Source organism: Impatiens glandulifera, chromosome 4, assembly GCF_907164915.1.
Source record: "Impatiens glandulifera chromosome 4, dImpGla2.1, whole genome shotgun sequence".
NCBI lineage: Eukaryota > Viridiplantae > Streptophyta > Magnoliopsida > Ericales > Balsaminaceae > Impatiens > Impatiens glandulifera.
The window spans coordinates 5092490-5107918 of NC_061865.1; the positions used below are offsets into that span (position 1 = coordinate 5092490).

The following is a 15429-nucleotide window of genomic DNA, read 5'->3' on the forward strand; positions in this document are numbered from 1 at the left end:
ATAAAGAGCCAGCAAAGTCTTAACCAAAAGGTTAAACCAAACTGGCATAAGCCATTGGCTCAGTCCAAGTCATAAACTGGAGTCAAACCTCAATATGCAGGTCAGACCCAGCATTCAAAGCCCATCAATAGGAAGACCTAACGATAAAGAGGACCCAGTCAACCCAGGATTAGAATTAAATAAACAAAAATGTCAAGGATCTCTTTAAACAAAGAGAAAGACGTGACAACCTTGGACCGCAAAGAAGGAAAGAATGCTAGCCGATTGGACCGATGGGAAGATGAAAGAGATGAGGGGCCTCCGCGTTTGGATAAAAGGGGAAGAGGCCCTTCATTTCCCATAAACCTAAAATCTTCTCTTCTTATAGCCGACCTCACATCCACCCGATGAAGATGAAGAACGACGATCGCCCTCCATTCATCCCACCCACAAACGCTAGATTAGGTCTTATCCTTTCGGATAAGATTGACAACATCTTTCACGTACTTGGCCTTATCCATGTCGATAAAGTCGATGATGTTGCATTGTCCTCACAAAGTCAAAACTCTAGAAGGTCTAAGAGGATAATTATATGACCATCAATTATTGCTTTCAGTCGAAATGATTGACTTCTCGAGGATTTAAAGGCGGTTAGTCCGCCTATAAAAGAACCTTCGGACGAGGAAGAAAAAAGGAGAAGGAAAAACGAATAAGAAGAGGAGAATTGAGAAAAAACAGAGAACGTGGAAGAAGAACTAGGGAAGAAAAACAATTCGCAGTTTAATAAACAAGTAGATCTACATAAATTTATCTTCCGTTTTTTAATATAAGAACCAAAATCATAATCTATCTTTGTATACTTAATACAAGTTCACTTTTTTTATATTACGTTACATATCTGAATCAATATTATCATATATTTAATATTTTGAATAATTTATTTCAGAAAAAACTAAGTAGGGATCTAAAGACTAGTGTCTTTTCTGCCACTGTTAGATCTATATCTTCTTTTACCATATTATGTTTGCCATGTGTTCTTGTTAATCTGTGAAATATAATCTGTTAATATATATATATATATATATATATATATAAGTAGTTTTATATAAAAAGGAAAAAGCTCTTCTTATTAAATGAAAGACTAGAGTTATATAGAGGCATAAAAGCACTCTTACAAATAACCCCCCAAATTATCCCAAAACTAACATTCCAACACTCCCCCTCAAGATGAGCCTACGAACGAAAGATATCCACAAGGCCCATCTTGTCACATAGTCTCGACAATTCTAACGAACTAAGCCCTTTAGTGAGACAGTCAACCACTTGCTCTCTAGTAGTTACATATCCTAGTTTAAGTAGTCCGTTATTCAGTTTTTCCTTGATGAAAAATCTGTCAATCTCTACATGCTTGGTCCTGTCATGCTGCACAGGGTTATTAGCAATGCTAATAGCTGACTTATTGTCGCACCACAGCTTCATTTGTGCCTCTTGGTCCATTTTGAGCTCCACCAACAGAGCTCTCAACCATATCATCTCTGCAACACCTAAAGCCATAGCCCTGTACTCTGCCTCGGCTGTGGATCTCGCAACTACCGACTGTTTCTTGCTCTTCCAGGAGACCAGATTGCCTCCTACAAATATGCAATATCCAGACGTGGACTTCCTGTCATCGGCACAACTAGCCCAGTCTGAATCACAATATCCCTCAATACTCAAATGCCCATTCTTGCGAAAGATCACCCCCTTGCCTGGTGCACTCTTCAAGTATCTCAGGATCTGGTACACCGCATCCATGTGACCCTCCCTAGGGTCATGCATGTAGCGACTCACCACACTCACCGCAAAGGAGATGTCAGGACGAGTGTGGCTCAAATAAATCAAGCGACCAACTAACCTCTGGTACCTCTCCTTATCAACTGGCTCTCCTGCCTCAGCACTTAGCTTAGACTTTTGATCGATCGGGGCCACCAAAGGCTTGCACCCAAGCATACATGTCTCTGTAAGTAAATCCAGCATATACTTCCTTTGAGATAAGACAATCCCCTCTACACCATGAGCTATCTCAATCCCAAGGAAATATTTGAGTTGCCCCAAGTCTTTCACTTCAAACTCCTTACTCAACCTCTTCTTCAATAATGCAATCTCACCCTCATCATTACCAGTGATAATCATGTCGTCCACATACACTGCCAGCATCGTAATGTGAACTTCATGTCGCCTGAAGAACACTGTATGATCTGCATTGGTCTACCGGTACCCCATGCCTACCATAGCCCTCTTAAACCTGTCAAACCAGGCTCGAGGGGACTGCTTCAGCCCATAAAGAGATTTATTAAGTCTGCACACCTTACCCTCCGTTTGTTTCGTGCCAAAACCCTGTGGGACCTCCATGTATACCTCCTCCAACAACTCACCATGAAGAAAAGAATTATTCACATCAAGTTGATGTAACCTCCAACTCTCATTCGCTGCTAAGGAAACAAGTGTCCGCACTGTACTCATCTTCGCCACGGGTGCAAAAGTCTCATCATAGTCAATACCGTACGTCTGACTGTACCCTTTTGCCACCAACCGGGCCTTGTAACGCTCAACCCGACCCTCTGGACTTTGCTTCACAGTGAAAACCCACTTGCATCCAACCGCCTTCTTCCTTGGTGGTAATGGCACAAGCTTCCAGGTTTTGTTCTTTGCGAGAGCCTCAAGTTCCTCAAGCATGGCGGCTTTCCACTTTGGATCCTCCTTAGCAACCTGCCAACACTTAGGGATAAAGACAATGTCCAGAGATGCAATGAATGCTCCATGTGCAGGTGAGATGTGAGAGTAAGAAACAAATTGGGCAATATCATGTGGGAAACCGTATCGATCAGGGGGAACTCCCGCATTGAGGCGAGGAGTCCTCCTTACGGACATGTGAGTGGGAATGGAAGAGGGAGGAATCATATCACCTGTGTACTCCTCTTCAGCGAGTGGTGTCTCAGAAGTCGGGGTAGGCAGGGACAAGGGACTTGACACAAGCGGCACTGTAGGCATGGTATCCTCAATCTGCCTCCTTCGCCTCATGTATACTCGCAGCTCCCCTTGAGCTTGAGTACCACCGTTATCGGGGTCATCCCCGCCTCGTTCTGGCACCTCCTCACCTGTCGGTGCACAAGGGACATCGTTCACGCCCACCATCCTCCTCTCACTACCACTGCTACTCTCCCCCTCTCGCCTCATACCTCCATTATCAAGCGAGTCTCCAAAGGGTGATGTATCCTGGGAAGAATAGTATGGCTCATGCTCTCGAAACGTGACATCCATACTAACAAAAAACCTCCTCTCCACTGGGCTCCAACATGTGTAGCCTTTTTGAGTAGCCGAGTATCCCACAAAGATACATTTAACCGCTCGCGGATCAAGTTTTCCCACATTTGGTCTGTTGTTCTGCACAAAGCACACACAACCAAATACCTTCAAGGGGAGACTATCACTAATCTCACCTTTCAATAACTCAAGCGGGGACTTCCACTCCAACACACGTGAGGGCATCCTATTGATCAGTCTCGCTGCTGTCAGGACTGCCTGTCCCCACAAGTACTTTGGTACATTCATTGAGATCATCATACTTCTTGCTACCTCAAGGAGATGCCTGTTCTTTCTTTCTGCCACCCCATTCTATTCTGGTGTGTACGGACACGTGGTCTGATGCAGGATTCCCTGAGAGGATAAGTACTCTCTGAACTCATTGTTTATGTACTCTGTCCCATTGTCAGACCTCAATACCTTCACTACTGCCCCGTATTGAGTCTGAACTCCTTTGTGAAAATTTTTAAAATAAGCAGACACATCATTCTTGTTTTTCATCAAATACAGCCAAGTAGTACGAGAAAAGCAATCAATGAAAGACACAAAATATCGAAAACCATTAACAGAAGTTGTGGAACAAGGCCCCCACACATCAGAATGTATTAAATCAAAACTACAGGTGCTCCTACTACATGTACTGACATACGAACTCCTAGTGTGCTTGCCAAACTCACAAGCATCACAAACCAGTCTCTCTTTATTAGCTTTTTTCAACATAGCTGGATACAAACGACTTAACAGATTAAAAGAAGAATGACCCATTCGCCTATGGTAGAGCAACAACAAGTCTTCCACACTACTCCTCACTCCTCCAGATCTCTCCACCACAGATGCGAGGGCTGAGTCCATCTCTTTTCTCTCAAGAAACCACAAGCCATTACGCCATGTGCCAGTCCCAAGCCTCCTGCCCATTCCCTTCTCTTGGAAGATCACCTTGGGAATATCAAAAGTGACAACACATTTCAGTTGGAGGATAATAGCACTAATGGATAAGAGATTTACTGGAAAAGATGGAGCATGTAAAACATTGGACAAAGTCAAGGAGTCAGTACATCGCACAGTACCCTTACCCACTACGGGTTGGGCCGTACCATCGGCTGTTCAAATACTCTCAGGGATTTTCAGGTGAGTATATGAAGAAAATTCTCCAACAGTACCCGTAACATGTCTGGAAGCACCAGAATCAATAATCCATGGTGAACCAACGGTAGATATAGAGGCAAGAGCATGGGTGTCACTAGTACCTGCAACTGAATGAGCATAAGTGGCAATGTTACCCGAGGTAGATGCATTCTCTGCCGCACCTCTTCCCTTTCTCCTAAGAAGTTGGGAGTAGGATCTCAAGAGCTCCTGATTCTCCGCAGAGAGCTCCTCCTCCTGCACACCATCTCCATTATCTTCACCTGCTACCATCAGGTTTGCCCGGTAGCCCCCTCTTCCACCTCCTCTGCGGCCACGGCCACGACCACGACCGCGCTCACCAGACTGACCACGTCCACCGGAGTTCCTCGCCTTTGGTGACTTGGTGCAAGCCGATATCAAGTGGCCTACCTCTCCACAATTTTAGCACTCCCGGGTCTCACCTCTAAACCTGGAACCACCTGAGTTGGAGACAGCTAGGGCTGACTTCACCCCTGGAAGTCCCCCTGCCCCAGCCTGGAGCTCAATCTGGGTCTCCTCCTGTATCATGGCCGAGACTGCCTCCTCAAGCGAGGGAATCTTCGGCTGAGCCAATAACATTGCAGTCCTCTGCTCAAAGGTTGGGGCCAGACCTCTGAGAAACCCCATGGTCCTATCCTGCATGCAAGCCTCAGTCTTCCTGCACGCAGGATCAGTGCAACACAATATCCTCGTGCAGTAGGAATGATCCAGCCACAAGCGCTCCAGCTCTATGGCATACTCCTGAACAGTCCTTTCCCCCTGTACACAAGCAGCGATCTCCCCTTGGACCTGGTAAACCCTCAGGTTGTTCCCCACTCCATCATAAGTCTTCTTCAGCTTCTCCCAGACACACCGCACATCCTCCATACCTCAACATTGGCCGCAATCGGTGTAGTCATCGAGTTTAAGAGCCAAACATACACCAGCATGTGAATGGACCTCCAATCATCCCATGCTGGAGTACCCTCAACCGGCTTAGTAACCGCTCCAGTCAAGTACCCCTCTAATTTCCTCCCTACTAGTGTGTATCGCACTCGACGTGACCAGCGCAGATACGAAGCTGGAACATCGAGTTTCACATCAATCGGGGGAAGCTCCACCCTAGGTGCTGGTGCGGGTGATGGTGTAGGTGCTGGGGTTGGTTTCGGTGCCGTGTCACTAGAGGCAAAGTTGAATGCTCGCATCAACATTGCGATCTCATCACCACTCAGTTTTTCCAAGGCCTCTTTCATCGCAACACCCATGTTCGAACCCTCACCTGTCATCGATCCGACTCTGATCTACACGAGATTGAGTCAAATCTTCCTTCTTCCCCAAAACCACGATCACACGATCTTTAACCCGTAAGATCTAAAAATCATTATCTCAAACTTCTTCCTCTTCCTTTTAACCCGTTCTTGATCTCAAAACATCAAGGAGACCAGATCCAAACCCTCACAAGCGGGTCAGTTCTGCCCCTAGCAAGGCGGCGGCGCCCCTGGTGGGCGGAGGTCCTGATAGGGGCGGCGGAGGTCTGGTGAGGCCGGCGGCTGTTGCACAGTTTTTAGATACAAAACCCTAGATCTGAAACCTAGCTCTGATACCAAGTAGTTTTATATAAAAAGGAAAAAACTCTTCTTATTAAATGAAAGACTAGAGTTATATAGAGGCATAAAAGCACTCTTACAAATAACCCCCCAAACTATCCCAAAACTAACATTCCAACAATATATATATATATAAAGAGCCAGCAAAGTCATAGCCAAAAGGTTAAACCAAACTGGCCTAAGCCATTGACTCAGCCCAAGCCATAAACTAGAGTCAAACCTCAATATGCAGGTTAGTTACCCAGCATTTAAATCCCAATAGGAAGACCCAACGGCAAAGAAGACCCAGCCAACCTAGGATTATAATTAAATAAACAAAAATGTCAAGGATCTCCTTAAACAAAGAGAAAGACGTGACAACCTTGGACCGCAAAGAAGGAAAGAATGCCAGCCGATTGGACCGATGGGAAGATGAAAGAGATGAGGGGCCTCCGCGTTTGGATAAAAGGGGAAGAGGCCCCTCATTTCCCATAAACCTAAAATCTTCTCTTCCTCTAGCCGACCTGACATCCACCCGATGAAGATGAAGAACGACGATCGCCCTCCATTCATCCCATCCATAAACGCCAGATCAGGTCTTATCCTTTTGGATAGGATTGACAACATCTTTCACGTACTTGGTCTTATCCATGTCGATAAGGTCGATGATGTTGTATTGTCCTCACAAGTCAAAACTCTAGAAGGTCTGAGAGGATAATGATATGACCATCAATTATTGCTTTCAGACGAAATGATTGACTTCTCGAGAATTTAAAGGCGGTTAGTCCGCCTATAAAAGAACCTTCGGACGAGGAAGAAAAGGAGAAGAAAAAACAAAAAAGAAGAGGAGAACTGAGAAAAACAGAGAACGTGGAAGAAGAACTAGGGAAGAAAAACAATTCACAGTTTAATAAACAAGTAGATCTACAAAAATTTATCTTATGTTTTTTAATATAAAACCAAAATCATAAATCTATCTTTTTAAACTTAATACAAGTTCACTTTTTTTATATTATGTTACATATCTGAATCAATATTATCATATATTTCATATTTTGAATAATTTATTTCAGAAAAAACTAAGTAGGGATCTAAAGACTAGTGTCTTTTCGGCCACTGTTAGATCTATATCTTCTTTTACCATATTATGTTTGCATGTGATCCTGTTAATCTATGAAATATAATCTGTTAATATATATTTTTGAGAAATATATATATATATATATATATATATATATATATATATATATATATATATATATATATATATATATATATATATATATATATATATATATATATATATATATAAAGAGCCAGCAAAGTCATAGCCAAAAGGTTAAACCAAATTGGCATAAGCCATTGACTCAGCCCAAGCCATAAACTAGAGCCAAACCTCAATATGCAGGTCAGTTACCCAGCATTTAAAGCCCATCAATTTAAAGACCCAACGACAAAGAAGACCCAGCCAACCTAGAATTAGAATTAAATAAACAAAAATGTTAGGGATCTCCTTAAACTAAGAGAAAGACGTGACAACCTTGGACCGCTAAGAAGGAAAGAATGCTAGACGATTGGACCGATGAGAAGATGAAAGAGATGAGGGGCCTCCACGTTTGGATAAAAGGGGAAGAGGCCCCTCATTTCCCATAAACCTAAAATCTTCTCTTCCTCTGGGCGACCTCACATCCACCTGATGAAGATGAAGAACGACGACCGCCCTCCATTCATCCCACCCACAAACACCAGATTAGGTCTTATCCTTTCGGATAAGATTGACAACATCTTTCACGTACTTGGCCTTATCCATGTCGATAAGGTCGATGATATTGCATTGTCCTCACAAAGTAAAAACTCTAGAAGGTTTGAGAGGATAATGATATGACCATCAATTATTACTTTCAGTCGAAATGATTGACTTCTCGAAGATTTAAAGGCGGTTAGTCCGCCTATAAAAGAACCTTCAGATGAAGAAGAAAAGGATAAGAAAAAATCGAAAAAGAAGAGGAGAAGTGAGAAAAACAGAGAACGTAGAAGAAGAACTAGGGATGAAAAATAATTCGAAGTTTAATAAACAAGTAGATATGCATAAATTTATCTTCTGTTTTTTAATATAATAACCAAAATCATAAATTTATCTTTGTATACTTAATACAAGTTCACTTTTTTTATATAATGCTACATATCTGAATCAATATTATCATATATTTCATATTTTGAATAATTTATTTCAGAAAAAAACTAAGTAGGGATCGAAAGACTAGTGTTTTTTCGGCCACTGTTAGATCTATATCTTCTTTTACCATATTATTTTTGCATGTGTTTCTGTTAATCTGTGAAATATAAAAATAGAAAAAATGAATCTCTTACATTTGTGCATGATTTCCGTTCATCAAATTTAAGATGTTCACTTTTTCTATTTTTGTATTTCACATAAACACAACACATGCAAACATAATATGGTAAAAGAAGATCTAGATCATATAGTGGCTGAAAAGACACTGGTCTTTGTCTTTCAGTCCCTACTTCGTTTTTCTTGAAATAAATTGTTCAATATATGATAATATTGTTTAAAATCTGTAACTAATATAATATAAAAAAAATGAAGTTATATTAAGAATACAAAGATAAATTTATGGTTTTGGTTCTTATTTTAAAAGATCAGAAGATAAATTTATACAAATTACTTTTTTTTTTATTAAACTACAAGCCTGTTTTTCTTCCTCGGTTCTTCATTCACTTCCTTTGTTTTTCTCCGATTTTTTTCTTTTTTATTTTTCTTCTCCTTTTCTTCCTCTATAAAAGGTTCTTTTATAGGCAGACTAACTGTCTTTATATCTTTAAGAAGTCAAGTCATTTCGACTGAAAGCATTAATGATTGGTCAAATCCTTATCCTCTCAAGCCTTCTAGAGTTTTGACTTTGTGAAGAAAAGGAGAATGTAACATCATCGACCTTATCAGCATGGATAAGGTTGATGACGTGAATATGTCGTGGAGGATGTTGTCGATCTTATCCGAAAGGAAAATACCATATTTGGTGTCGTTTTGTGGGTGAGGTGAATGGAGGGTGGCCGATGTTCTTCATCGGGTGGATGAGAGGTCGACAAGAGGGAGATGGATTTTAGGTTTATGGGAAATGAGGGGTCTCTTGCCGTTTATTTAAACGTAGAGGCCCCATCTCTTTCTCTTTGTTTAAAGAGATCCTTAACCTTTTGTTTATTTAATTGTAATCCTAGGTTGGTTGGGCCTTCTTTGACGTTAGACCTTCCTGTTGATGGACTTTGAATGCTGGGGCTAATCTGCATGTTGAGGTTTGGCTCTAGTTTATGGCTTAGACTGAGCCAATGACTTAGACTAGTTTGGTGTAAGCTTTTGACTTAAATCAAATTAGCTTAAGTCTAATATGACTTTGTTTATTTTTTATTTATTTATATATTTTTCAAAAATAACTTAGAATTATTATTAATTTATTTTTATTTATTTAAATTGAATAGTGTAAAATTTAGTTGTCTACAATTTTATATAAATAAATTTGTGACACAAAATAAGGGTAGTTTGATCCAGCTTATTATTATAAAATAAGACTTAAGTTTATTATATTGTTTCAGCTTGCTAACCATTCAATTTATATGGATGTATTTATTTTTTATATTTATAATATTATTTAATAGTTAATATTATATATATATTATTAATTTAATTTTAAATATTAATAAATTAATTAAATTAAATAAATAATATATTTTAAAATAAATTACATGAATATATTATTTTTTATAAATAATTATTAATATATAATATTAATATATATATAATATAATATATGATATACAATATATATATATATATATGATATACAATAAATATATATATATATATAAATATATTTAGTATTAGTTTCTCCTTATTTAAAAATTATAACATATTTTGTTGGGTTTGATATCAATTTATCTAGTAGTAAATATAAAATATAAAAAGATTATATATATTCATTTTAAAATATTAACTTATATAAATTACTATATATTTGAATTAGATCTTTAAAAAGAAAAAAAATATTTTAATAAAGAAGGTAATATATATATATATTTAAATTATTATTATAATAATAATTTTATATAAATATATAAAATATTTTTTAAAAAATAAAATAAATAAGAGAGAATTATTATAAAATATTAAAAAGAGATTGAATAAAATATATTAAAAATATATAATTATATGAGATAAATGAATAAAAAAGTATTAAAGAGTAAGATTATCAGTTTAATAGCTTTAATAGCTGGAAAGCTTAATAGTTAAGGGATAGAGAGAAAATTAAGTTAAATCATATTATAATTAAATTTTTGAGTTAACTTATCACATTATAAATTAATCAAACTGGCAAAATCAGTTAAAAATAATAATAATAGTTGTGTAAACATAACACTGTATTTTTTTTCGTACTAGTTCAGCCGTGGGGTCCATCGGAAAATCTCTCTCTCTACTCTCTCTCTTCTGAACTTCATTTTTCTGATCCGTCTCGTCATATCTCGGTAACTCAAATCCTTCTACATTTATTATTAACCTCTCTCTCTCTCTTTCTCTCTCCGTCTCTTTCAAGTTTCACTTCGCCGGCGACTGAAGAAACCGCTCCGGTGTAACTCCGATAACAGATCTCTGGATCTGGCCGTTGGTCGCGCGGCAAGATCTCTCTCTCTATCTCTATCTTAGCGGACCATTGGCGAACATCGACGCCATTTCTCAATCAGGTTCTTATCATTCTCTTTACTTACAGATCAATCAACTTGTTTTTACTCTGTTTACGTTCATCTTAGTATGGAATGTTGAAAAAATGATTATATTATTTACTCATTGTCAGATACATTGTATCGACTAGTTGCTATCACTTCATCTTCTTCTTCCATTTTGTTTTTTTATTTGTTTGTATTGTAGCTTTCACTGTTATGTCTGATCATTTCTTGATACAGTTATTTCTAAGTTACTGTGTTATTTATATTTAGATGACGCATTTGCACTTTTTGGATCTATATCTCAATCACCTTACACCGATTTGCTTACGATGTTCCTGGATAAAATGTAGAAGAGACAAATCTGTAGGGAAATCATATTCGATATAGTAAAACAGTTGCACTTGATCTACATAGTATTATCATCAGAACTAGAAGCTTACAGATGTACAAGGATTTCTGCTAGTTCCATTTTTTGTCCAGGAATAGTAAAGGATCTTTATATGCTCAGAGAATATGCTACTTACAATGCACATGGATACCTGTTTTCTTGGATTATCCATCACATTTGGCAATCATATCTAAGGAGAGGAACATTGGAAAGGAATGGAACGGGATTAAGAGGCTTTCAGAAGCCTTTTCAATTTCCTTTAGTTTCTTACTTGAGGTGTTAATGAAATCTAACTGGAATTTTCTTAATACAAATATTAGCACGAATAATTCCTGTGGATCTAAAGTACTTCTTCAAAGATTAATTATGTTCAGGTTCTCTTTGTAAACTGATTTCTTGTGTGTAATGATTGTGGAACTTAACTCGGATTCCTGTTCAGAATTATGTTCTGGTCAATCATTGGCTGCTATATCCTACATAGACTGATTTCTACTCTGATGTTGCGGATTTTACAGACTCTTCATGTCTTCAACAGTGGCATAAACTTGTGAAGGATTGCCAACTGCTCTGGAGATTTACTTTTGAGATCGATTCAGATGAATTTGTTAGAGTAGCAGCAACTCTCCTGCAAGAAGAAAAGAAATGGCGAAAATGATCAATAGATCGCTTATGTTGACGTACCTGTACCTATTAGTTTATATTCTGCTTTCGTCTGGAGTTATATTGTATAACAAGGTAAACTGCTCACCTTTTCTACTATTGTCTTTTTTCTTGGTGTGGTTTATTGTCTGAATCTTAGTGTAATTATTGTTTAGTTTTAATGTTTACATGCATAATTAATGTGTATTTGGTGATTATTTACAGTGGGTTCTCTCGCCAAAGTACTTCAACTTTCCATTTCCAATAACGCTTACTATGATCCATATGGGATTTTCCGGAATAGTAGCATTTTTTCTCATTCGTGTTTTTAAGGTATGATTCCTCCTTACATGATGAGAATACTTGACCTTGAGATTTCTTTTATTTATGATGCCTTACATTATGAGCCTTACAAAAAATATTATACTTATTCTAATGTTGTACCATATCTGCTGCCCCGCCTGAAGCTGCTTAATGTGTCTGCAACTTATATGATTTTTTTCTTTGTGAGATGACTTGAACTTTAAAAGACTATTTCTCTCATTGTGGCAATGTGGATTGGCTTTATGGTTCCTGATACGGCTTTATAATGAGTCAAATCTACATTTTCTATGACATTAGATTTGTCCATTCATGACTCATTGTTAGTGGTAATTAGCTAGAAATACTTTGAATATGAACTAAAATGTAAGAAAGTTGGAACGATACAGGAAGTAAAAGAATTTTCCATGATAAAAAAAGATAACTGTACTGTATTTCCTCATTGCCACCAATGTTTTGCTTCAAGGTTTCAAATGAAAAAAAGTCCCTGGGAATTTCAGGAGCTGTTTTGTGCAAAACATACTTCTGGTTTCTGTTGAGAATATTCATAGTAACTCTAATGAAATTAACTAGTCCAGATCAAAATCAGATTATCAGAGGCGTCATAGAAAACTTTTAAATTATCCATTCTTAACTCTTTTTTATCATTTACCAAACTATCTAAATGAAAGAAATGGCTTAGAAAGTCAAATATTTTACTTCATATTTATTGTTGTCCACGGAAAGTTACTTACTTTATTCTTTATACTTTCACTATTATCTGCAGGTGGTCTCTCCAGTTAAAATGACCTTTGAAATGTAAGGAACATTGTCTCTCTATGATTCTGTCATAGTTTCTTAAATTTGATTATACTATTCACAGCACACAATTAACTTCTTACTTTATCCAAACTTTACCATAAAAATTTTTAAAAACAAAATGTATTATAATCCTTATCATCTTCTTTGAATTGACAATAACAGATATGCAACATGCGTGATCCCCATAAGTGCTTTTTTTGCTTCAAGTCTGTGGTAAGTATTGTTTATATGTTACTTTATTATTCGTTTTATTAGTATAGTTAACTGCAGTTCTGATTATGGTGTTCACTTATTTCTGGAACCTATTTCAATTAAATCTTTCCTAGAATAGTTTTGGTATAGTACAAGAGCATGTTTAAATGTAGGGTTATTTGAAAATATTTAAACCTTGTTTGTTGTGAAAACTTAATTATTTTAGTTAAATGTCCTCATTATAATATTTTATAATTTTATAAAAAATAAATAAATGAAGGTTAATTTGATATTTTGGTTAAGGCCCAAGATTCTTCATGCATAAACTGTTGCAAATTAGAAATATGGAGAAAGAAATAATTTATTTGGCTTATAATCTCCTTCCACAGGTTTGGTAACACTGCCTACTTGCATATTTCAGTGGCTTTCATCCAGATGCTGAAGGCTCTAAGTATGTGGCATAAAATCAATTATATTATTGTATTTTTCTTCTCCAAATTCTGACTTATGTTTCATATTTGTGAATATACCAGTGCCAGTGGCAACTTTTGTTATGGCTGTTTTATGTGGAACGGACAAATTAAGGTGTGATGTATTCTTGAACATGGTGCTGGTCAGTGTTGGAGTTGTCGTTTCCTCATATGGGGAGATCAATTTCAATGTGGTTGGTACGGTTTACCAGGTTGCAGGCATATTTGCTGAAGCTCTTAGGCTTGTTTTGACTCAAGTCCTACTCCAGAAAAAAGGGCTGTCTTTAAACCCCATTACAAGCTTGTATTACATAGCACCATGCAGGTACTAGATTTGTATATATTTTAGTTGTTTCTTAGCTTGTTTGTTGTAGGTTTAATAGGTTATTAGGATTATATAACTAGAATATTAAGAGTCTTTTGGTTGATGATTTTATTGATGTGAAAAAGTGTTATTTGAGGCCTCGTTCGATATGGGTTATTTGATTTAATCACAAATAACGCACTTTCCCATATCAATCCCATCATTCCCCCAAATAACCTAAATGTTCAATAACTTACACTGACCTACTAAGGTTCACCAAACAAGGGCTTATTTGGTAATTTTCTAATGGTGTTTCTTTTGATGCAGTTTTCTCTTCCTAGCTATACCATGGTACTTCTTAGAGAAGCCCGGAATGGAAGTCACGCAGATTCAATTCAACTTCTGGATCTTCTTCTCGAATGCTATATGTGCTTTAGCATTGAACTTCTCCATTTTCTTAGTAATTGGAAGAACTGGAGCAGTCACAATTCGAGTTGCGGGTGTACTAAAAGATTGGATACTCATAGCTCTTTCAACTGTCATATTTCCTGAATCGACTATTACTGCGCTGAATATTACTGGCTATGCAATTGGTAATTAAATTTCCCCCACTAATTTATACTTTTTCAGAATGTCATGAATCAAAATAACCTTTTTTCGCTATCCATCTGATTGGTGCAGCATTATGTGGAGTTGTGTTGTATAACTACCTGAAGGTGAAGGATGTCCGAGCTTCGTCTCAACTTCCACTAGAAAATATTCCTGAAAGAATTTCAAAGGTTAATTACATCTCCTTCTAAATTGCTATTAAGAAACTAACCAAGATTCTAAAACTTAATTCTGATTTGATTTAGGATTGGAAGTCAGACAAAAGGTCATCAGACATATACAGACCAGATATGATCGACGATAATAAAGGGGTTAGAGATATTGATTTGATAGGTGATGAAGAAACGCCTTTAATTTCTTCGTCGAGACTTTCGTTTATGGGACGAACACAGTTGAGCAGTCATGATGCTTGAAATAGTTTACGAATAGTAATAGTAGTGTTATTTGTATTGCTGATATCAAATATATCTTGGTAGTATTCTTTTGCATAGAGGTAATACAAAGTTTGTATTGGTGGTTTTAAAGACATCCCTTATTTTTCTGCAGTCAAAACAGCCTAAGAATTGTACCAATTATCCAAGTCATGGTGGTGTTTTCATTTTTTTTTTTTGGCTTCTTATAACCATTACATATTGTTTAAAAGACCATTATGACCTTCAAAATAAGTTTTTTAATTTATTAATTTTGATCATTTATATATTATAATTTGAAAAAATGTAACAGTATGGATTATAATTCAAAATCCTTTTATACCAAAAGAAAAAAAAGATCAATTTTAGTTTTAACTTTCAATTTATATATAAGGCTGTATTTTTTAAGTTTTATGACTTTGTGTTAAGGACTGAATTGTAATTATGCTTTATAAAACCATACAAAATGACTATTTATAGTTCAGTTTAGATTTCCTCTTTTTTTGATTTT

At 36.9% G+C, this 15429-nt stretch overlaps 2 protein-coding genes across 2 annotated transcripts; one reads left to right on the forward strand and one right to left on the reverse strand.

Moving 5' to 3' along the window:
- Nucleotides 1-1212: 1212 nt before the first annotated feature.
- Nucleotides 1213-2175, reverse strand: LOC124934525 (uncharacterized mitochondrial protein AtMg00810-like). Its single transcript, XM_047475061.1, has one exon. It carries the CDS (start codon nt 2173-2175, stop codon nt 1213-1215), a length of 963 nt encoding a protein of 320 aa, XP_047331017.1.
- An 8347-nt stretch (nt 2176-10522) lies between these two features.
- On the forward strand, nt 10523-15106 carry LOC124934159 (probable sugar phosphate/phosphate translocator At1g48230). The gene is made up of 10 exons (XM_047474640.1): nt 10523-10802; nt 11688-11907; nt 12037-12144; nt 12899-12930; nt 13096-13146; nt 13515-13576; nt 13659-13920; nt 14227-14492; nt 14581-14678; nt 14754-15106. The coding sequence occupies exons 2-10, from the start codon at nt 11815-11817 to the stop codon at nt 14919-14921; spliced, it is 1140 nt and encodes a 379-aa protein (XP_047330596.1). The 5' UTR covers nt 10523-10802; nt 11688-11814; the 3' UTR covers nt 14922-15106.
- The last annotated feature ends 323 nt before the right edge of the window (nt 15107-15429 follow it).